General features: G+C 39.0%; 1 protein-coding gene across 1 annotated transcript in view; it reads right to left on the bottom strand.

Annotated features, from left to right (window-relative positions):
- The window catches only part of LOC128641393 (DBIRD complex subunit ZNF326), a 44357-nt gene extending 40060 nt beyond the window's left edge, over positions 1-4297 (bottom strand). Inside the window, exons 1-2 of the mRNA XM_053694019.1 lie at positions 4024-4297; positions 3300-3369 (exon numbers count right to left, since the gene is read on the bottom strand). Coding sequence (XP_053549994.1) covers positions 3300-3369; positions 4024-4081 — 128 coding nt within the window. The 5' untranslated portion in view covers positions 4082-4297. The remainder of the gene's footprint in view (positions 1-3299; positions 3370-4023) is intronic.
- Between the last annotated feature and the right edge of the window lie 18690 nt (positions 4298-22987).

Below are 22987 nucleotides of genomic sequence, written 5' to 3' on the forward strand. Positions count from 1 at the left end.
TTACTATGCCCATTAAAGTAACAACGTCATGTGCAGCAAACTCTGTCGGTTTGTTTACAGTCGCTGCTGTATAAATAACTACCGGGATAACATGCCCCATATTTGTTTACAACACAAATTAACAAGTAGTTGCCATGCAAGAGGGTTGTCAAAACATATATGCTGTCTGTATACTCTCCTAAGATAAACAAGAGGATGCATACCTGCAAAGAGCCCATATAATATGCAAAGGGCTGCTCAATCCTAAAGTGAGATGCCAAATCCTTCTGAGGCCTTCTGTCTGTTTTCTAATCCCAGAAACAAAAATGGCACTTACCTGACAAGCTGCCGACAGCAAAGGCAGCACTCAGGCGTGTGAAATCAAACTGCTCACATGGACCTGAAGGATACAAGAAAAATACTGAGCAAAAGACTGCTTTTTTTTTTTACCTCTGATATGGCAGCAACAGTATATGGGAGGTGCAGTGAGAATTAAGTCCCACAACTCCCATTGCTTTGAAGCCACCAAATGCTTCTCTTTTTGCACTGAAGAGACTGATTTGGTCTAGGCTAAACCCCAGAACAAAGTAGCACACTTTGGCACCACTTTAAATAATAAACACTTGAAGAATCTATAACACATCACTCTGCCTCTTTCTATCACTAACACAGGCAAAGAGAATGACTGGAGTGGGAGGTAAGGGAAGAGCTATATATACAGCTCTGCTGGGAGGCATAATCCCATAAGGATGAAATCCACTGACTCGTCATATCTTGTAACAGAAAAAGTGTTTAAAAGGCTGTATATGCATACAAGTTTAAGGGACAAATGTTATTTTGAAATAACCCATAAAAAAAATACAAACACATATATGAAAGGGACAAAGGGGGAGAGCCGTGATTGGAGGATGACCTATCCATCATTTCTGACATCAGAAATGTCTTGCATTGATTAGAAGCTGGAGCTGCTTAAAAGTTAAGTATTTTTTCACAACACGATCAAGTGTAAATTGATAAATTTAAGCGATTTTTTAAAAACCAGACACTTTAGCATCAAAATTTACATTCAGATTAAGAACCAGCCCATTTATTGGTTAAGTCGACACTGGGTTATGCTTGCTTATTGGTTTGCTAAATGTAGCCACCAATAAGCAAGGGCTATCCAGGGTGCTGAACATAAAATGGACTGGCTTCAACGTTTTAAATAAAGATAGAAAGTGGAAAAAATTGATAGGGGTAAATTTAAAAGTTGCTGCTCTATCTGAATCATGAAAGAAAGAAAATGGGTTTAGTAACCTTTAAAAGTACATATTATATTTTGTCTATTCCAACTTGTTTTGTTCCTTTAACAGGACCCGTTTTTATGTTCATTTTTTCTTTGTGCATGGTTTCTTATTAGTTATACAGTGCTTTAAATTTAGACAGCTGTGGACATGAATCACATCTGCTTATGAGAAATAAATGTGATACAAATTAAACCATTGCTGTACATGTTAAAGTAAACAGAAGACATGCTCTTATGTTAAAACATAGAAAAGATAAAGGAACACTGAACCCAAATTCTTTCGCGATTCAAATAGAGAAAGCAAAACATAGTCATTAACGTGAAGGTAAACTTTGGTGGATGAAAGCCTTTTTTTTTCTTTTAAATAAAGGGCACTTTCATTCATCAAAGTTTACAAAGCATCTGTTTTGTTAAAAAAAAAATCACTACCTTTTTCTTTCACTGCTACAGCAGTTTCCCCCACCTAGAGATCCTCTATTCACACGTCAGCAATGACTAATATGGCTTCAGGCAATGACTACCCTGAGGTGAAGGCTGTGATTGGAGGAAGCTGGATTAGTCATTGTGGACGTGTGAATAGAGGATCTCTAGGTGGGGGAAGCTGCTGTAGCAGTGAAGAGGGGGAAAAGGGTAATTGTTTTTACCAAAACAGCTGCTTTGTAAACTGTCCCTTTAAGTAAAAAGGATCTGTTTTTATGTTTATTTTTCTTTGTGCATGGTTTCTTATTAGCTATACAGTGCTTGAAATTTTGACAATCTGTTGACATGAATCACATCTGCTTATGATAAATAAATGTGATACAAATTAAAACTTTCCTGTGCATGTTAAAAAGTAAACAGAAGACATGCTTATGTTAAAACGTCATACAAAAGATAAAGGAACACTGAAACCAAATTCTTTCGCAATTCAAATAGAGAAAGCAAAACGTAGTCATTATGAAGGTAAACTTTGGTGAATTAAAGCCTTTTTTTAAAAAAATATAAACAGACTCACTTTCATTCAAAGCTTACAAAGCAGTAGTTTTGTTAAAAAAAAAAAAAACTACCTTTTTTTTTCTTTTCACTGCTACAGCAGTTTCCCCCACCTAGAGATCCTCTATTCACACGTCAGCAATGACTAATATGGCTTCCTCCAATCACAGCTTTCTCCCCAGGGTAGTCATTGCCTGAAGCCATGCTGTGATTGGAGGAAGCCGGATTAGTCATTGTGGACGTGTGAATAGAGGATCTCTAGGTGGGGGAAGCTGCTGTAGCAGTGAAGAGGGAAAAAAAAGTAATTGTTTTTACCAAAACTGCTGCTTTGTAAACTTTGATGAATGAAAGTGCCCCTGTTTTTAATAGTATTTTTAAAAACGGGCTTGCATTCACCAAAGTTTACCTTTACTTTAAAGCTGCTATGTACTGTGGAGAAAATATGCTATTACAACATGCAAAAAGCTTATGTCCCTTTAACTTCAAAAGCACACTGCCCCTAAAGGTATGACAAGCAGAAAGAATAAACTATATGCTCAATGATAGTGTTTGAAACATTAGGTATGGTCTCAATGATAACTATGCCAAAAACGTCAGTATTTTAGTTTACCTATTTTCTGCAAAAAAAGCAGATATGGCAAGTGAGATTGAGAAGGTTGAAATACAAATTAATAACGAGGAAAATCGTGTGGCAGCAAACCACACACTTAAAAGGTACAACAGCCTGGTCACTGATCGGTCAAACAGAAAGCAGAAAACCCAAGGAAATAATTTTATATCAAACCTTTAGTGGTTATATTTCAAATGGAGACTGATTTTACAAAACATGCAAATTTGGTAGTTTGCCTATTCCTATATACTGTAGTAAAGGATAACAGGGAAAGTTAAACTTTCCCACATTTAGAAACATTCATTGGCTCCCTGGCACTAGATGTTTGTCTAGCCGTGAAAGAAACGTATAGGCGAACTCAACCCTGAGCCATACCACATCAAGAAATAAGGGGTAACAATTTAGATGATTGTCAACCCCTAATAAAGCAGGTTCCTCTATAGTCTGCATTACCTTTCCCTTGCGTAGGATGGGCCACCGAAGAAGTCTAGTTCTCTTGAAGCATTTTTATAATCTAAAATAGCTGAAAAGAGAAGAAAGTTAAATTAAACATTATAAAAGTATTTTTTTTTTATCTTGTATAAAAAAAATGGGCAAACTGCATTAATCTTCAAAGCAACCAATCTAAACGTGTTACAGAAGTACACTGAGTTGGCCTCGCTATTTTGCTTTCCTAATCTCCATTGTCCATTCAGATTAATTGCAGGAAAGCGGCCAAAATAAAGTAATGCAAAGTTACATATAAAGATAATATTTAGGATTACAATCTCTAAAAGTGTTTAAGACCCGTTTAAAACGGGGCTAGAATTCCTATTCACTCGATGCAGAAGGCGGGGACTGATCTCAGGCCTACAACCGCAGAGAACCTCATCGGCCCCTATTACACGATCTCTTCTGCAAAAAAAAAAATTATATATCTAAATTTCTCTATCATATACACACATATACTGGTATATATATATATATATATATATATATATATATATATATATATACACGAAGAGTTTTAAAAAGCTAGAGTAGCATGCCTGACAATTGCCTCAGGCCCTGTGCTTTGTCTGATAAAGGCCTCGCTAGCTTTGTACGACCATATTTCATAACACTCAAAACTACCTCACAATTGAACATATATATAAAATGTATAGTAAAATAAAGTTATTGTAAGAATAAATTGTACCGTCATTTAAGCGAGCACGGGCTTCAGCAGCGCGCATTCGTGACATAGGTGACGCCATTACTGCAACTCAGGGCCTGGTTTTCACCTCACAAATTGTACACAGCAGAGAGTAGAGTCGACCGGAGCCTTCCAAAAACCGTACAAGGGCGGTAGCCTAGAGTAGTAGACGAAAGAGAACTTCGGTATAACGGTCAGCCGCACTCACTACTTCATCAGGGAGAAAGCTACTGACACACAGCCCGCGAACTTAAGGAAAAAAGAAGCAGGATGTGGCGTCACGTTAAATTAACTCGTACGCGATTGGCTGGCTAGGCGGATCCTTGTCACGTGGTATAAGAGAGGGTTGCGTTTTATTACGTATTTACGTTAATGATATGCCCTTGTGTCACGTGACGGGGAACCGCCTAGACTACATTTACCTGTTACAGCCAGGATACAATTGCTAACAGTGGTTTATAAAACTTTCATATAACCAGGATTGTTATATTTCTAATAGTTTCAGGAATAGATTTTAACAATGAGTTATTTACAACAAATATATATAATACTAGTTATCTACATTAAAGCTAAAATTAACCCTACAAGCTCCCTAATGAATCCCTTCAGTGCTGGGCATAATACACGTGTGGTGCGCATAGGGTTTCCATCTCCGCCATCTTTTCCTGGACACTTAGAGTTACACATGCTGCAGGGAGGAACATGAATAGTGCTGTCCAGGGTCACTATTTTTGTGCTGTCCAGCAGCATGTTTCCCTCTGCACACCCTGCAGCAGGTGTGACTCATAAAGTGTCCATGAAAACATGGCTGAGGTGGCAACCCTAGGTGCGCAGCAGCAAATAGCGGCCTTCTAATTACCAAAAAGCAATCCAAAGCCATATATGTCTGCTATTTCTGAACAAAGGGAATCCCAGAAAAGCATTTACAACAATGTGTGCCATAATTGCACAAGCTGTTTGTAAATAATTTCAGAGTGGAAACTAAAGTTTGTGAAAAAAGTTAAAAAAAAAGTTTTATTTGATCGCATTTGGCGGTGAAATGGGCCTAAACCCTAGATCAATACTTTGGGTTGTCTACTACACTACACTAAAGCTAAAATTAACCCTACAAGCTCCCTAATTAACCGCTTCACTGCTGGGCATAATACACATGTGGTGCGCAGCATTTAGCGGCCTTCTAATTACCAAAAAACAACGCCAAAGCCATATATGTCTGCTATTTCTGAACAAATGGGATCACAGAGAAGCATTTACAACCATTTCTGCCATAATTGCACAAGCTGTTTGTAAATAATTTCAGTGAGAAACCTAAAGTTTGTGAAAAAGTGAACACTTTTTTTATTTTATCGCATTTGGCGGGGAAATGGTGGCATGAAATATACCAAAATGGGCCTAGATCAATTCTTTTGGTTGTCTACTAAAAAACAATATATACATATCAAGGGGTATTCAAGGATTCCTGACAGATATCAGTGTTACATTGTAACTATTGCTAATTTTTAAAAAAAAAAAAATGGTTTGGAAATAGCAAAGTGCTACTTGTACTTATTGCCCTATAACTTGCAAAGAACATGTAAACATTGGGTAATTTTAAACTCAGGACAAAATTTAGAAACTATTTAGCATGATTGTTTTTTGGTGGTTGTAGATGTGTAACAGATTTTGGGGGTCAAAGTTCGAAAAAGTGTGTTTTTTTTTCATTTTTTTTCATCATATTTTATAAATGTTTATACAGTAAATTATAAGATATGATGAAAATAATGGTATATTTAGAAAGCCTAATGGCGAGAAAAACGGTATATAATATGTGTACGTCGTCAGGGGTTTCAAGTGGTGGAAGCGATCCTGATCGCTTCCAGCTACTTTCATGTTATTGCAGTGATGCCTCTGTATATGATTTTATAGAAGACAAATAGGGCTTTCTTTTGACATCAAATATTTATATATATTAAGTATAATTTATAATTGTTAACTACATGATTTTTAACCTTCATATCTGAGAATAATTTTCACCTCTTAGCCAACAGCCGTGCAGTAAATCTGGCTCCCATGGGCGCCAAACCGGCTTTACCGCACGGCTATTGGCTAACAGGTGAAAACGTCACCTCTTAGCAAAAAAAAAAATTCTTGGCCGTGGGCTGCCATAGCAGCTAAGAACGGCGACCAGTTGAAACCAATAAAGGCACTTTCTGCATGAAGTATCTTATACTTCATGAATGAAAGTGCCCTTTATTTGTTTCAACAGTCAACCCTAGCGTTTCAAAAACGTTATGGTTGACATTCACTTTAAGTGAAAAAAACTATGTTTACTGTACTGTCCCTTTATCGTTTCAGTTAGGTCAGTGGGGTGTTTTTCTTAATGTGATGTGAACTTGGATTAGCCGACAGATACTGGTTGGCAAATACATTTGTTTGAGTAGCTATGTTCTCAGACATGTTGCCAGTTAGATTATTTATGTATATGAATTAGCTGGTATTGTGCTTTTAACCTTTTCGTGACCGGGTTATAAAGTCTACATTGGAACAACGTTCTGATGTAGACAAATTGAAATCACGATCGCGAGATTTCAATGATGGGATCGGGTCTGGGGGGCGTCCCTATGATGCTAGGAACGCCCTCCAGACCGCGATCAAATCCTGCAAGCGCAGTAGGCTTCAGGCGATGGTGCCTTTGACAAAGCAGTTGGCGAAACGCGCGTCAGGCGTTCGCACTGCTTCTTTTGTGCTTTTGTTAATGATATTTAACTTATGGTTTAACTAATTATTTAGATTTAATACTTGTTGGCCTCTTTAGGCTTTTTGTTATCTAGTCAACTAAAACATATGGGTAAACCAGGGGCATCTTAAATTTGGAAAAACATTTGCTTTAGTGTTTGATATTTAATAGCAGCACTTGATACTCTCACAACGCTGCGTCTGTCCTTAACAAAAAAAACCACAAGACTTGAAATATGTTAAGAACCACGTATAACCCAGCTTCCGATAGCAAGTCACTAATCTGAGTTTACAGCAGCATCATATGCTAACTTACTGCCGCGTTAGACTCTAACACCCTCAAATTTTAACATGTAAATGTGTTAAGTGCACCATATAAACCAGTGAGTAATAGAAAGCTACGTGGTCTGGGGCGAGACATAAATCAGCAGCATATAATATTTCCACACTGCAACACTAAACTTTAATAATCGTTAATGGATATTTAATATGCTATGTGCTTCGTTAGATCGAGCACTCTATAAATAGTTACTGTGGTGGTTTTTTGTATACAGAACTACGTGCTCCTGTCACGATTGTGTATTACCTACAACCTTATATCTGATGGTTAGATGCTCACGGCACCGTTATATGTATCAGCCTTTTAATAAGTAATTTCCAAGTATCTTAGGTAATAGCGGCAGGACTCTGTGTCTTTGGCACGACTATACATCCCCAAACCACCAGAGTTATGATTTCATAATCAATCCATACTTTCTTGTCCTTGGTACCTATAGTATTCAGTTTACTAGTAGATAATCCTGGTGATATCCTGAAATGTACTTACACAAATAAATAGTTACCAGTTTTTCTGGATTAAGCACTATCCTAACAGTATTAGTGCTTATAACACTCATACCACTATTGATATGATCAAATATATAGTTTAAGTACACCAGGGTTACAGTATACTACCTGAAAGTTATTGTGAACTACACTGACTTAAATTTGTGGGAAGCAACACTGTCTGTGTTCACTATACACAAAAGAAGCTAGTCCACTCTCATCCTCACTATAGGGCAGTTTCTTTCGGAACTAACCTATGAATTAATTTTTAACCAAATCAACCACACTATACACATGCTTCTCCATGTATCAAATGTAGCCTGGCATTAATTCTGTCACCTCCATAGATGTCCTAGTGCTATTCCCCTCTACTACTCAATAAATTTTGTTCCCAACATCCTTTTGACACAGGGTGTACTAGTTTAAGGGTATGACATTATGGTATAGAGTAAATGCACTGTACAAGGTCATCACACACTTTTCTTCTTGGCTACATTTATGCTTTTAATTAAAGACAATTCTCTCATGTATTTATAATGTTTTTTTTATTTTTTGTCAAAATAAAAGTTACATTTTAACTAATTATCAATAATCTTCGTGCTAACTTATGATATAGCTACTCAGGCTCTTTAAACAGTGTGCCACACGATACCTCTCTTTTTTCTCAATAAATATTACCTAGTATATTCTGGTATCAGGCACTGCCCTACTGAGATACGTAGGTTTATCTTGTAGGGAATTTAAGAGCCCGACACTCGTTCCCACCTTCAATTCCCCCTAACCAAGGGAATTCCTGTTCCTCAGCCATTGGCTATGGCTATGACGTTGTATTCCATCATAACGGCTTTAAAGCCCAGCGCCGTTGTGACGGAATACAACGGCATAACGGCAGTAAAAGGTTAAACCACAGCCTATTGAAATGGGTTGAGCTTGCTGGGAATATCAGATCTTGTTATATCACTATTATGTACACACACCTGCTTCATTATCTTATATCTGTTTGTAAAACAAAGCTTAAAGGGACAGTGTACACCAATTTTCATATAACTGCACGTAATAGACAATACTATAAAAAAGAATATGCAGATACTGATCTAAAAATCCAGTATAAAACCTTTTATAAACTTACAGTTTAGCACAGCTGATGAGGTTAGGCTGGGTAACCTAGTGAAAGGGGTTGAGGAAGCTGGAAATCTGTAAAAATACAGATTACACAAACAACAGCAGCAGGAATCTGTAGACCTGGGTATAAATCTGATACTTTGGGGCTTAGATAGAATACTGAAAATCAGCACAATGTTATTAAAAAATAAGCAAAACTCTACATTGTTATAAAAACACCACCAGATCGGCTGTATAATTGTATCATCTACAAACCATTTATGCAAAGAAAAATCTAGTGTACAATGTCCTTTTAATACTAACTTAGAGAGAAAACTGGAAAATTAAAATTTTATTACTTAAAGGGACATGAAACCCGAAATTTTTCTTTCATGACTTAGAAAGAGCATGCAAGTTTAAACAACTTTCCAATTTACTTCTATTAATTTGCTTTATTCTCTTGATATTCTTTGTTGAAAAGCTAATCTAGATAGACTCAGTAGCTGCTGATTGGTGGCTGCACATAGATTCCTTCGTGTGATTGGCTCATCCACGTGAATTGCTATTTTTTCAACAAAGGATAGCTAAAGAATGAAGCAAATTTAGATAATTGAAGTAAATTGGAATGTTGTTTAAAATTGTATTCTTTATCTGAACCATTAAATATTTTTGGGGGGTTTCATGTCCCTTTAACTATTCTGCACCCCACTGGGAGTTTAATTCCTTCTGCTGGGTGTTTATATAGGGTTGTCAATAGCCTCAACTCCAGTATAGAAACTTTAAGTGTAGGTTGGGATTCCACAGGCTAAATCAGCTATTTAAAATCCTTAAATAAGGGTAAACAATCTACTGGTAAACAATTAAATACATTCCAGTAGGTAAAATACATCATTGGGAACAATTTAAAGGGGAGACAAATTTGGGGTAAACTGTCCCTTTAAATGTCACAACCAGCAAATCAGTTATTTCTGTCCCTAATATCTTTTACAATTCTATTAGCACTTTTATCTGGTCCAAAGGCTTTCCCACTAGGCATCTTTTAAAAACTTTTTCTACGTCTTCCTTTATAATTACTCTATTTAAATCTAATAAATCGTATGATACCCAGGAGATCTAATTTTTTCCCAAAAAGTTTTATTTTAGCCTCTTCATCTATTTTTTGAGAAAACATAATTTATGCTTACCTGATAAATTTATTTCTCTTGTGATGTATCGAGTCCACGGATTCATCCATACTTGTGGGATATTCTCCTTCCCTACAGGAAGTGGCAAAGAGAGCACCCACAGCAGAGCTGTCTATATAGCTCCTCCCATAGCTCCACCCCCCAGTCATTCGACCAAAGGCTAGGAAGAAAAAGGAACCTCTCCGATTACCAGAATAAACAACAAACAATGAAGATGTTTGACGGAAATCTTTAGTTGCTTGTAAGTAGAACTTTAAAGCACGAACCACATAAAGATTTTGCAACAGACGTTCCTTCTTTGATGAAGGATTAGGACACAGTAAAGGAACAACAATCTCCTGATTGATATTCCTATTAGAAACAACCTTAGGAAGAAACCCAGGTTTGGTACACAAAACCACCTTATCTGCATGGAAAACAAGGTAAGGTGAATCACACTGTAAAGCAGATAGCTCAGAAACTCTTCGAGCCAAAGAGATAGCTACTAAAAACAAAACTTTCCAAGATAGAAGCTTAATATCTATGGAATGCATAGGTTCAAACGGAACCCCTTGAAGAACTTTAAGAACTAAGTTTAGGCTCCATGGTGGAGCAACAGGTTTAAATACAGGCTTGATCCTGACCAAGGCCTGACTAAATGCTTGAACGTCTGGGACATCCGCCAGACGTTTGTGTAACAGAATAGACAAAGCAGATATTTGTCCTTTTAAGGAACTAGCTGATAATCCCTTCTCCAATCCTTCTTGGAGAAAGGATAATATTCTAGGATTCCTAATCTTACTTCATGAGTAACCTTTGGATTCACACCAATAAAGATATTTGCGCCAAATCTTATGATAGATCTTCCTGGTGACAGGCTTTCTAGCCTGAATCAGGGTATCAATGACTGACTCAGAGAAACCACGCTTTGATAGAATCAGGCGTTCAATCTCCAAGCAGTCAGACGCAGAGAAATTAGATTTGGATGCGTGAATGAACTTTGGATTAGAACCGATGACATGTCCACTAGGTCTGCATACCAAGTCCTGCGTGGCCACACAGGTGCTATCAGAATCACCGAAGCTCTCTCCTGCTTGATTCTGGCAACCAGACGTGGGAGGAGAGGAAATGGTGGAAATACATAGGCCAGATTGAAGGACCAAGGCACTGCTAGAGCATCTATCAGTACCACCTGGGGATCCCGGGACCTGGACCCGTAACAAGGAAGTTTGGCATTCTGACGGGACGCCATCAGATCCAATTATGGTGTGCCCCATAGCTGAGTCAGCTGGGCAAATACCTCCGGATGGAGTTCCCACTCCCCTGGATGAAAAGTCTGACGACTTAGGAAATCCGCCTCCCAGTTCTCTACTCCTGGGATATGGATTGCTGAGAGATGGCAAGAGTGATCCTCCGCTCATCCGATTATTTTGGTTACCTCCATCATCGCTAGAGAACTCTGTGTTCCTCCTTGATGATTGATATAAGCTACAGTCGTGATGTTGTCCGACTGAAATCTGATGAATTTGGCCGCAGAAAGCTGAGGCCACACCTGAAGCGCATTGAATATCGCTCTCAGTTCTAGAATGTTTATCGGGAGGAGAGTTTCCTCCCAAGACCATAAGCCCTGTGCTTTCAGGGAATTCCAGACTGCACCCCAGCCTAGCAGGCTGGCATCTGTCGTCACTATGAGCCACTCTGGCCTGCGGAAACACATTCCCTGAGACAGGTGGTCCTGAGACAACCACCAGAGAAGAGAATCTCTGGTCTCCTGGTCCAGATGCAGTTGAGGAGATAAATCTGCATAATCCCCATTCCACTGTTTGAGCATGCATAGTTGCAGTGGTCTGAGGTGTAGGCGGGCAAAAGGGACTATGTCCATTGCCGCTACCATGAGTCCGATTACCTCCATACACTGAGCCACTGATGGCCGAGGAATGGAATGAAGAGCTCGGCAAGTGGTTAAGAGTTTTGATTTTCTGACCTCCGTCAGAAATATTTTCATTTCTACCGAGTCTATCAGAGTCCCTAGGAAGGAAACTCTTGTGAGAGGGAAGAGAGAACTCTTTTTTATGTTCACCTTCCACCCGTGGGATCTCAGAAAAGCCAACACGATGTCCATGTGAGACTTGGCTAGCTGGAAAGTTGACGCCTGAATTAAGATATCGTCTAGATAAGGCGCCACTGCTATGCCTCGCGGTCTTAGAACCGCCAGAAGGGACCCTAGCACCTTTGTGAAAATTCTGGGAGTGCCTGTCCAGAAAGGCGAATCTGAGGAATTGATGATGATCTCTGTGAATAGGGATGTGTAGATACGCATCCTGTAAGTCCACGGTAGTCATCTTGAATGATGGTACTCTGAAGAATTTGTTTAGAATTTTGAGATCCAAGATTGGTCTGAAAGTTCCCTCTTTTTTGGGAACCACAAACAGGTTTGAGTAAAACCCTAGCCCTTGTTCCTCTTTTGGAACTGGACGGATCACTCCCATGGTATGTAGGTCTTCTACACAGCGTAAGAACGCCTCTCTCTTTGTCTGGTTTGCAGACAATTGAGAAATGTGAAATCTCCCCCTTGGAGGGGAGTCTTTGAAGTCCAGAAGATATCCCTGGGCTACAATTTCTAAAGCCCAGGAATCGTGAACATCTCTTGCCCAAGCCTGAGCGAAGAGAGAGAGTCTGTCCCGTACTAGTTCCAGTCCCGGATCGGGGGCAACCCCTTCATGCAGTCTTGGAGGCAGCAGCAGGCTTCTTGGCCTGTTTACCCTTGTTCCAAGCCTGGTTAGGTCTCCAGACTGACTTGGATTGGGCAGAATTCCCCTCTTGCTTTGCAGCAGGGGAAGCTGAAGTGGGACCACCCTTGAAGTTCCGAAAGGAAAGAAAATTATTTTGTTTGGTCCTCATTTTATTTGTTCTATCCTGAGGGAGGACATGACCTTTCCCTCCAGTGATGTCTGAAATAATCTCTTTCAGTTCAGGCCCGAACAGGGTCTTTCCTTTGAAAGGGATGTTCAAAAGTTTAGATATTGATGACACATCAGCAGACCAGGACTTAAGCCATAACGCCCTGCGTGCTAAAATGGCAAAACCTGAATTCTTTGCCGCTAATTTAGCCAGTTGGAAAGCGGCATCTGTAATGAAAGAATTAGCCAACTTAAGGGCCTTAATTCTGTCTAGTGATGTCGCGAACTGTTCGCCGGAGAACAGTTCCCGGCGATCTTAGCTTGTTCGCGTTCGATGCGATGTTCGATCCGCCCCCTATTCGTCATCATTGAGGAAACTTTGACCCTGTATCTCACAGTCTGCAGACACATTTCAGCCAATCAGCAGCAGACACTCCCTCACAGACCCTCCCAGCTCCTGGGCAGCAGCCATTTTAGATTCATTACAATCCTGCATTCTTAGTGAGAGGAGGTTTAGTGCTGCTGCTGCTGATTTTATAGGGAAATAGATAGCAAGGCTAGTGTATTTAGTGTCCACTACAGTCGAAGGACTCATCTAATCTCTGCTGTAAGGACAGCACCCCAAAAAGCCCTTTTTAGGGCTAGAACTTCAGCCCAAAAAGCCCTTTTTTTCAGTTTTTTTTTTTGTAATTTTATTTGCATTTGCCTGCCTGTCAGCCTGTGTGTGAGGCTCACAGCATATACTGTGATTAGTGCCACCACTGATATCTGCTTAACATTAGTGTAAATTAAAAAAAAAAAAAACTTTTACATCATTTTGCTAGTGTAATCTAATTTCATTTTCTATCAGGCCTGTGTGTCAGGCCCACATCATATACTGTGATTAATTCTTATGTGCCCCACTGATATCTGGTTAACATTAGTGTAAATTAAAAAAAAAAAACTTTTACATAATTTTGCTAGTGTAATCTAATTTCATTTTCCATCAGGCCTGTGTGTCAGGCCCACATCATATACTGTGATTAATAGCTCTGTTTTCCACCACTTATATCTGGTTTAACATTAGTGTAATTTAAAAAAAAAAAAAACTTTTACATCAGTCTTCTAGTGTTATTTAATTTTAGTTGCCAGGCCAGCCTGCCACTAGTGCCAGCCTGTGTGTCAGGCTGCCAGCATATACTGTGCCTACTTCCATCCTCAGTGCCACCACTCCTATCTGGTGTAACATTAGTGTAACTTTTTTTTTTTTTTTTAAACTTTTACATCAGTCTGCTAGTGTTATTTAAATGCAGTTGCCTGTCTGCCAGCGTGTGTGCCAGGCCCACTTTCCAACTAGTGCCACGAATCATATTTGTTATAACAGTAGTGTAAATATTTAAAATAAAAACTTTTTTGACTGTGAATCATCAGTCTGCTAGTGCAATTGAATTGCAGTTGCCTGCCTGCCAGCGTGTGTGCCAGGCCCACTTGCCAACTAGTGCCACCAATCATATTTGTTATAACAGTATTGTAAATATTTAAAATAAAAACTTTTTTGACTGTGAATCATCAGTCTGCTAGTGCAATTGAATTGCAGTTGCCTGCCGGCCAGCGTGTGTCCCAGGCCTACTTGCCAACTAGTGCCACCAATCATATTTGTTATAACAGTATTGTAAATATTTTTAATAAAAACTTTTTTGACCGTGAAACATCAGTCAGCTAGTGTAATCTAATTGCAGTTGGCTGCCTCCCAGCGTGTGTGCCAGGCCCACTTGCCAACTAGTGCCACCAATCCTATTTGTTATAACAGTAGTGTAAATATTTAAAAAAAAAACTTTTTTGACTGTGAAACATCAGTCTGCTAGTGTAATCTAATTGAAGTTGCCTGCCTGCCAGCGTGTGTGCCAGGCCCACTTGCCAACTAGTGCCACCAATCATATTTGTTATAACAGTATTGCAAATATTTAAAATAAAAAACATAATTTATGTAAGAACTTACCTGATAAATTCATTTCTTTCATATTAGCAAGAGTCCATGAGCTAGTGACGTATGGGATATACATTCCTACCAGGAGGGGCAAAGTTTCCCAAACCTCAAAATGCCTATAAATACAATCCCTCACCACACCCACAAATCAGTTTAACGAATAGCCAAGAAGTGGGGTGATAAGAAAAAAGTGCGAAAGCATAAAAAATAAGGAATTGGAAAAATTGTGCTTTATACAAAAAAATCATAACCACCACAAAAAAGGGTGGGCCTCATGGACTCTTGCTAATATGAAAGAAATGAATTTATCAGGTAAGTTCTTACATAAATTATGTTTTCTTTCATGTAATTAGCAAGAGTCCATGAGCTAGTGACGTATGGGATAATGAATACCCAAGATGTGGATCTTCAACGCAAGAGTCACTAGAGAGGGAGGGATAAAATAAAGACAGCCAATTCCGTTGAAAAATAATCCACACCCAAAACAAAGTCTTAATCTTATAATGAAAAAAAATGAAATTATAAGCAGAAGAATCAAACTGAAACAGCTGCCTGAAGTACTTTTCTACCAAAGACTGCTTCTGAAGAAGAAAACACATCAAAATGGTAGAATTTAGTAAAAGTATGCAAAGAAGACCAAGTTGCTGCTTTGCAAATCTGATCAACCGAAGCTTCATTCCTAAATGCCCAGGAAGTAGAGACTGACCTAGTCGAATGAGCTGTAATCCTTTGAGGCGGAGTTCTACCCGACTCAACATAAGCATGAAGAATCAAAGACTTTAACCATGATGCCAAAGAAAAGGCAGAAGCCTTCTGACCTTTCCTAGAACCAGAAAAGATAACAAATAGACTAGAAGTCTTTCGGAAATCTTTAGTAGCTTCAACATAATATTTCAAAGCTCTAACTACATCCAAAGAATGCAACGATCTTTCCTTAGAGTTCTTAGGATTAGGACACAATGAAGGAACTACAATTTCTCTACTAATGTTGTTAGAATTCACAACCTTAGGTAAAAATTTAAATGAAGTTCGCAAAACCGCCTTATCCTGATGAAAAATCAGAAAAGGAGACTCACAAGAAAGAGCAGATAATTCAGAAACTCTTCTAGCAGAAGAGATGGCCAAAAGAAACAAAACTTTCCAAGAAAGTAATTTAATATCCAGCAAATGCATAGGTTCAAACGGAGGAGCTTGAAGAGCCCCCAGAACCAAATTCAAACTCCAAGGAGGAGAGATTGACTTAATGACAGGTTTTATACGAACCAAAGCCTGTACAAAACAATGAATATCAGGAAGATTAGCAATCTTTCTGTGAAAAAGAACAGAAAGAGCAGAGATTTGTCCTTTCAAGGAACTTGCAGACAAACCTTTATCCAAACCATCCTGAAGAAACTGTAAAATTCTAGGAATTCTAAAAGAATGCCAGGAAAAATGATGAGAAGAACACCAAGACATGTAAGTCTTCCAGACTCGATAATATATCTTCCTAGATACAGATTTACGAGCCTGAAACATAGTATTAATTACGGAGTCAGAGAAACCTCTATGACTGAGAATCAAGCGTTCAATATCCTGATGGAAAAAAGGACCTTGCGATAGAAGGCCTGGTCTTAACGGAAGAGTCCACGGTTAGCAAGTAGCCATCCGGACAAGATCCGCATACCAAAACCTGTGAGGCCACGCTGGAGCCACCAGCAGAACAGACGAACACTCCTTTAGAATCTTGGAAATCACTTTTGGAAGAAGAACTAGAGGCGGAAAGATATAGGCAGGATGATACTTCCAAGGAAGTGACAATGCATCCACTGCTTCCGCCTGAGGATCCCTGGATCTGGACAGATACCTGGGAAGCTTCTTGTTTATATGAGAAGCCATCAGATCTATTTCTGGAAGTCCCCACATTTGAACAATCTGAAGAAAAACCTCTGGGTGAAGAGACCACTCGCCCGGATGTAACGTCTGGCGACTGAGATAATCCGCTTCCCAATTGTCTATACCTGGGATATGAACCGCAGAAATTAGACAGGAGCTGGATTCCGCCCAAACAAGTATTCAAGATACTTCTTTCATAGCCAGAGGACTGTGAGTCCCTCCTTGATGATTGACATATGCCACAGTTGTGACATTGTCCGTCTGAAAACAAATGAATGACTCTCTCTTTAGAAGAGGCCACGACTGAAGAGCTCTGAAAATCGCACGGAGTTCCAAAATGCTGATTGGTAATCTCGCCTCCTGAGATTCCCAAACCCCTTGTGCTGTCAGAGACCCCCATACAGCTCCCCAACCTGTCAGACTTGCATCTGTTGAGATCACAGTCCAGGTCGGAAGAACAAAAGAAGCCCCCTGAACTAAACGATGGTGGTCTGTCCACCACGTCAGAGAGTGTTGTACAATCGGTTTTAAATATATTAATTGTGATATCTTTGTATAATCCCTGCACCACTGGTTCAGCATACAGAGCTGAAGAGGTCGCATGTGAAAACGAGCAAAGGGGATCGCGTCCGATGCAGCAGTCATAAGACCTAGAATTTCCATGCATAAGGCTACCGAAGGGAATTATTGAGACTGAAGGTTTCGACAAGCTGAAACCAATTTCAGACGTCTTTTGTCCGTCAGCGACAGAGTCATGGACACTGAATCTATTTGGAAACCTAAAAAGGTTACCCTTGTCTGAGGAATCAACAAATTCTTTGGTAAATTGATCCTCCAACCATGTTCTCGAAGAAACGATACAAGTTGATTCGTATGAGATTCTGCTAAAAGTGAAGACTGAGCAAGTACCAAGATATCGTCCAAATAAGGAAATACCACAATACCCTGTTCTCTGATTACAGATAGAAGGGCACCGAGAACCTTTGTAAAAATCCTTGGAGCTGTTGCTAGGCCAAACGGCAGAGCCACAAACTGGTAATGCTTGTCTAGGAAAGAGAATCTCAGAAACTGATAGTGATCTGGATGAATCGAAATATGCAGATATGCATCTTGTAAATCTATTGTGGACATATAATGCCCTTGCTGAACAAAAGGCAGAATAGTCCTTATAGTTACCATTTTGAATGTTGGTATCCTTACATAACAATTCAATATTTTTAAATCCAGAACTGGTCTGAAGGAATTCTCCTTCTTTGGTACAATGAAGAGATTTGAGTAAAACCCCAGCCCCTGTTCGAGAACTGGAACTGGCACAATTACTCCAGCCAACTCTAGATCTGAAACACATTTCAGAAATGCTTGAGCCTTCACTGGATTTATTGGGACACGGGAAAGAAAAAATCTTCTTGCAGGAGGCCTTATCTTGAAGCCTATTCTGTACCCTTGAGAAACAATGTTCTGAATCCAAAGATTGTGAATCGAATTGATCCAAATTTATTTGAAAAAACATAATCTGCCCCCTACCAGCTGGGCTGGAATGAGGGCCGCACCTTCATGTGGACTTGGGAGCTGGCTTTGGCTTTCTAAAGGGCTTGGATTTATTCCAGACTGGAGATGGTTTCCAAACTGATACTGTTCCTGTAGGGGAAGGATCAGGCTTTTGTTCCTTATTATGACGAAAGGAACGAAAACGATTAGCGGACCTAAATTTACCTTTAGATTTTTTATCCTGTGGTAAAAAAGTTCCTTTCCCCCCAGTAACAGTTAAAATAATAGAATCCAACTGTGAACCAAACAATTTATTACCCTGGAAAGAAAGGGAAAGCAAAGTTGACTTAGAAGACATATCAGCATTCCAAGTTTTAAGCCATAAAGCTCTTCTAGCTAAAATAGCTAAAGACATATACCTGACATCAACCCTAATGATATCAAAGATGGCATCACAAATAAAGTTATTAGCATGTTGAAGAAGATTAACAATGCTATGAGTATTATGATCTGTTACTTGTTGTGCTAAAGCTTCTAACCAGAAAGTTGAAGCTGCAGCAACATCCGCCAAAGATATAGCCAGTCTAAGAAGCTTTTCTTAGAAAGGATTCAATTTTCCTATCTAAAGGATCCTTAAAGGAAGTACTATCTGCCGTAGGAATAGTAGTACGTTTAGCAAGAGTAGAGATAGCCCCATCAACCTTAGGGATTTTGTCCCAAAACTCTAATCTGTCAGATGGCACAGGATATAATTGCTTAAACCGTTTAGAAGGAGTAAATGAATTACCCAAATTATTCCATTCCCTGGAGATTACTTCAGAAATAGCATCAGGGACGGGAAAAACCTCCAGAATAACTACAGGGGGTTTAAAAACCGTATTCAAACGATTAGATTTAGTATCAAGAGGACCAGACTCCTCTATTTCTAATGCAATTAAGACTTCTTTAAGCAAAGAACGAATAAATTCCATTTTAAATAAATAAGAAGATTTATCAGTATCAATCTCTGAAACAGAACCCTCTAAACCAGAAAAATCAGTATCAGAAACAGAATCAGAATGAAGATGTTCGTTTAAAAAGTCATCTGAAACTTAAGAAGTTTTAAAAGACCTTTTACGTTTACTGGAAGAAGGAATAACAGACATAGCCTTCTTAATAGATTTAGAAACAAAATCTCTTATGTTAACAGGAACACCCTGAATATTAGATGTTGATGGAACAGCAACAGGTAATGGAACATTACTAAAGGAAATATTATCTGCATTAGAAAGTTTGTCATGACATTCATCACAAACAACAGCCGGAGAAACAGTTACCACAAGTTTACAACAAATACACTTAACTTTGGTAGATCCAGCATCAGGCAGCGATTTTCCAGAAGTAGCTTCTGATTCAAGGTCAATCTGAGACATCTTGCAATATGTAATAGAAAAAACAACATATAAAGCAAAATTATAAAATTCCTTATATGACAGTTTCAGGAATGGGAAAAAATGCCAATGAACAAGCTTCTAGCAACCAGAAGCAAATAAACAATGAGACTTAAATAATGTGGAGACAATAATGACGCCCATATTTTTTAGCGCCAAAAAAGACGCCCACATTATTTGGCGCCTAAATGCTTTTGGCATTTTTCTTTTTAGCGACAAAAATGACGCCACATCCGGTAACGCCGACACTGGCGACTGAGATAATCCGCTTCCCAATTGTCTATACCTGGGATATGAACCGCAGAAATTAGACAGGAGCTGGATTCCGCCCAAACAAGTATTCAAGATACTTCTTTCATAGCCAGAGGACTGTGAGTCCCTCCTTGATGATTGACATATGCCACGGTTGTGACATTGTCCGTCTGAAAACAAATGAATGACTCTCTCTTTAGAAGAGGCCACGACTGAAGAGCTCTGAAAATCGCACGGAGTTCCAAAATGTTGATTGATAATCTCGCCTCCTGAGATTCCCAAACCCCTTGTGCTGTCAGAGACCCCCATACAGCTCCCCAACCTGTCAGACTTGCATCTGTTGAGATCACAGTCCAGGTCGGAAGAACAAAAGAAGCCCCCTGAACTAAACGATGGTGGTCTGTCCACCACGTCAGAGAGTGTCGTACAATCGGTTTTAAATATATTAATTGTGATATCTTTGTATAATCCCTGCACCACTGGTTCAGCATACAGAGCTGAAGAGGTCGCATGTGAAAACGAGCAAAGGGGATCGCGTCCGATGCAGCAGTCATAAGACCTAGAATTTCCATGCATAAGGCTACCGAAGGGAATTATTGAGACTGAAGGTTTCGACAAGCTGAAACCAATTTCAGACGTCTTTTGTCCGTCAGCGACAGAGTCATGGACACTGAATCTATTTGGAAACCTAAAAAGGTTACCCTTGTCTGAGGAATCAACAAATTCTTTGGTAAATTGATCCTCCAACCATGTTCTCGAAGAAACGATACAAGTTGATTCGTATGAGATTCTGCTAAAAGTGAAGACTGAGCAAGTACCAAGATATCGTCCAAATAAGGAAATACCACAATACCCTGTTCTCTGATTACAGATAGAAGGGCACCGAGAACCTTTGTAAAAATCCTTGGAGCTGTTGCTAGGCCAAACGGCAGAGCCACAAACTGGTAATGCTTGTCTAGGAAAGAGAATCTCAGAAACTGATAGTGATCTGGATGAATCGGAATATGCAGATATGCATCTTGTAAATCTATTGTGGACATATAATGCCCTTGCTGAACAAAAGGCAGAATAGTCCTTATAGTTACCATTTTGAATGTTGGTATCCTTACATAACAATTCAATATTTTTAAATCCAGAACTGGTCTGAAGGAATTCTCCTTCTTTGGTACAATGAAGAGATTTGAGTAAAACCCCAGCCCCTGTTCCAGAACTGGAACTGGCACAATTACTCCAGCCAACTCTAGATCTGAAACACATTTCAGAAATGCTTGAGCCTTCACTGGATTTATTGGGACACGGGAAAGAAAAAATCTTCTTGCAGGAGGCCTTATCTTGAAGCCTATTCTGTACCCTTGAGAAACAATGTTCTGAATCCAAAGATTGTGAATCGAATTGATCCAAATTTATTTGAAAAAACGTAATCTGCCCCCTACCAGCTGGGCTGGAATGAGGGCCGCACCTTCATGTGGACTTGGGAGCTGGCTTTGGCTTTCTAAAGGGCTTGGATTTATTCCAGACTGGAGATGGTTTCCAAACTGATACTGTTCCTGTAGGGGAAGGATCAGGCTTTCGTTCCTTATTATGACGAAAGGAACGAAAACGATTAGCGGACCTAAATTTACCTTTAGATTTTGTATCCTGTGGTAAAAAAGTTCCTTTCCCCCCAGTAACAGTTAAAATAATAGAATCCAACTGTGAACCAAACAATTTATTACCCTGGAAAGAAAGGGAAAGCAAAGTTGACTTAGAAGACATATCAGCATTCCAAGTTTTAAGCCATAAAGCTCTTCTAGCTAAAATAGCTAAAGACATATACCTGACATCAACCCTAATGATATCAAAGATGGCATCACAAATAAAGTTATTAGCATGTTGAAGAAGATTAACAATGCTATGAGTATTATGATCTGTTACTTGTTGTGCTAAAGCTTCTAACCAGAAAGTTGAAGCTGCAGCAACATCCGCCAAAGATATAGCCGGTCTAAGAAGCTTTTCTTAGAAAGGATTCAATTTTCCTATCTAAAGGATCCTTAAAGGAAGTACTATCTGCCGTAGGAATAGTAGTACGTTTAGCAAGAGTAGAGATAGCCCCATCAACCTTAGGGATTTTGTCCCAAAACTCTAATCTATCAGATGGCACAGGATATAATTGCTTAAACCGTTTAGAAGGAGTAAATGAATTACCCAAATTATTCCATTCCCTGGAGATTACTTCAGAAATAGCATCAGGGACGGGAAAAACCTCCGGAATAACTACAGGGAGTTTAAAAACCGTATTCAAACGTTTAGATTTAGTATCAAGAGGACCAGACTCCTCTATTTCTAATGCAATTAAGACTTCTTTAAGCAAAGAACGAATAAATTCCATTTTAAATAAATAAGAAGATTTATCAGTATCAATCTCTGAAACAGAACCCTCTAAACCAGAAAAATCAGTATCAGAAACAGAATCAGAATGAAGATGTTCGTTTAAAAAGTCATCTGAAACTTAAGAAGTTTTAAAAGACCTTTTACGTTTACTGGAAGAAGGAATAACAGACATAGCCTTCTTAATAGATTTAGAAACAAAATCTCTTATGTTAACAGGAACACCCTGAATATTAGATGTTGATGGAACAGCAACAGGTAATGGAACATTACTAAAGGAAATATTATCTGCATTAGAAAGTTTGTCATGACATTCATCACAAACAACAGCCGGAGAAACAGTTACCACAAGTTTACAACAAATACACTTAACTTTGGTAGATCCAGCATCAGGCAGCGATTTTCCAGAAGTAGCTTCTGATTCAAGGTCAATCTGAGACATCTTGCAATATGTAATAGAAAAAACAACATATAAAGCAAAATTATAAAATTCCTTATATGACAGTTTCAGGAATGGGAAAAAATGCCAATGAACAAGCTTCTAGCAACCAGAAGCAAATAAACAATGAGACTTAAATAATGTGGAGACAATAATGACGCCCATATTTTTTAGTGCCAAAAAAGACGCCCACATTATTTGGCGCCTAAATGCTTTTGGCATTTTTCTTTTTAGCGACAAAAATGACGCCACATCCGGTAACGCCGACACTTTTGGCGCAAAAACGTAAAAAAATGACGCAAAAAAATTTTTGTGCCAAAAAAGTCCGCGCCAAGAATGACGCCATAAAATGAAGCATTTTCAGCCCCCGCGAGCCTAACAGCCCACAGGAAAAAAGTCAAATTTTAAGGTAAGAAATCATTGGTTTATTCATATGCATTATCCCAAAT

The sequence above is a fragment of the Bombina bombina genome, chromosome 10, assembly GCF_027579735.1.
Source record: "Bombina bombina isolate aBomBom1 chromosome 10, aBomBom1.pri, whole genome shotgun sequence".
NCBI lineage: Eukaryota > Metazoa > Chordata > Amphibia > Anura > Bombinatoridae > Bombina > Bombina bombina.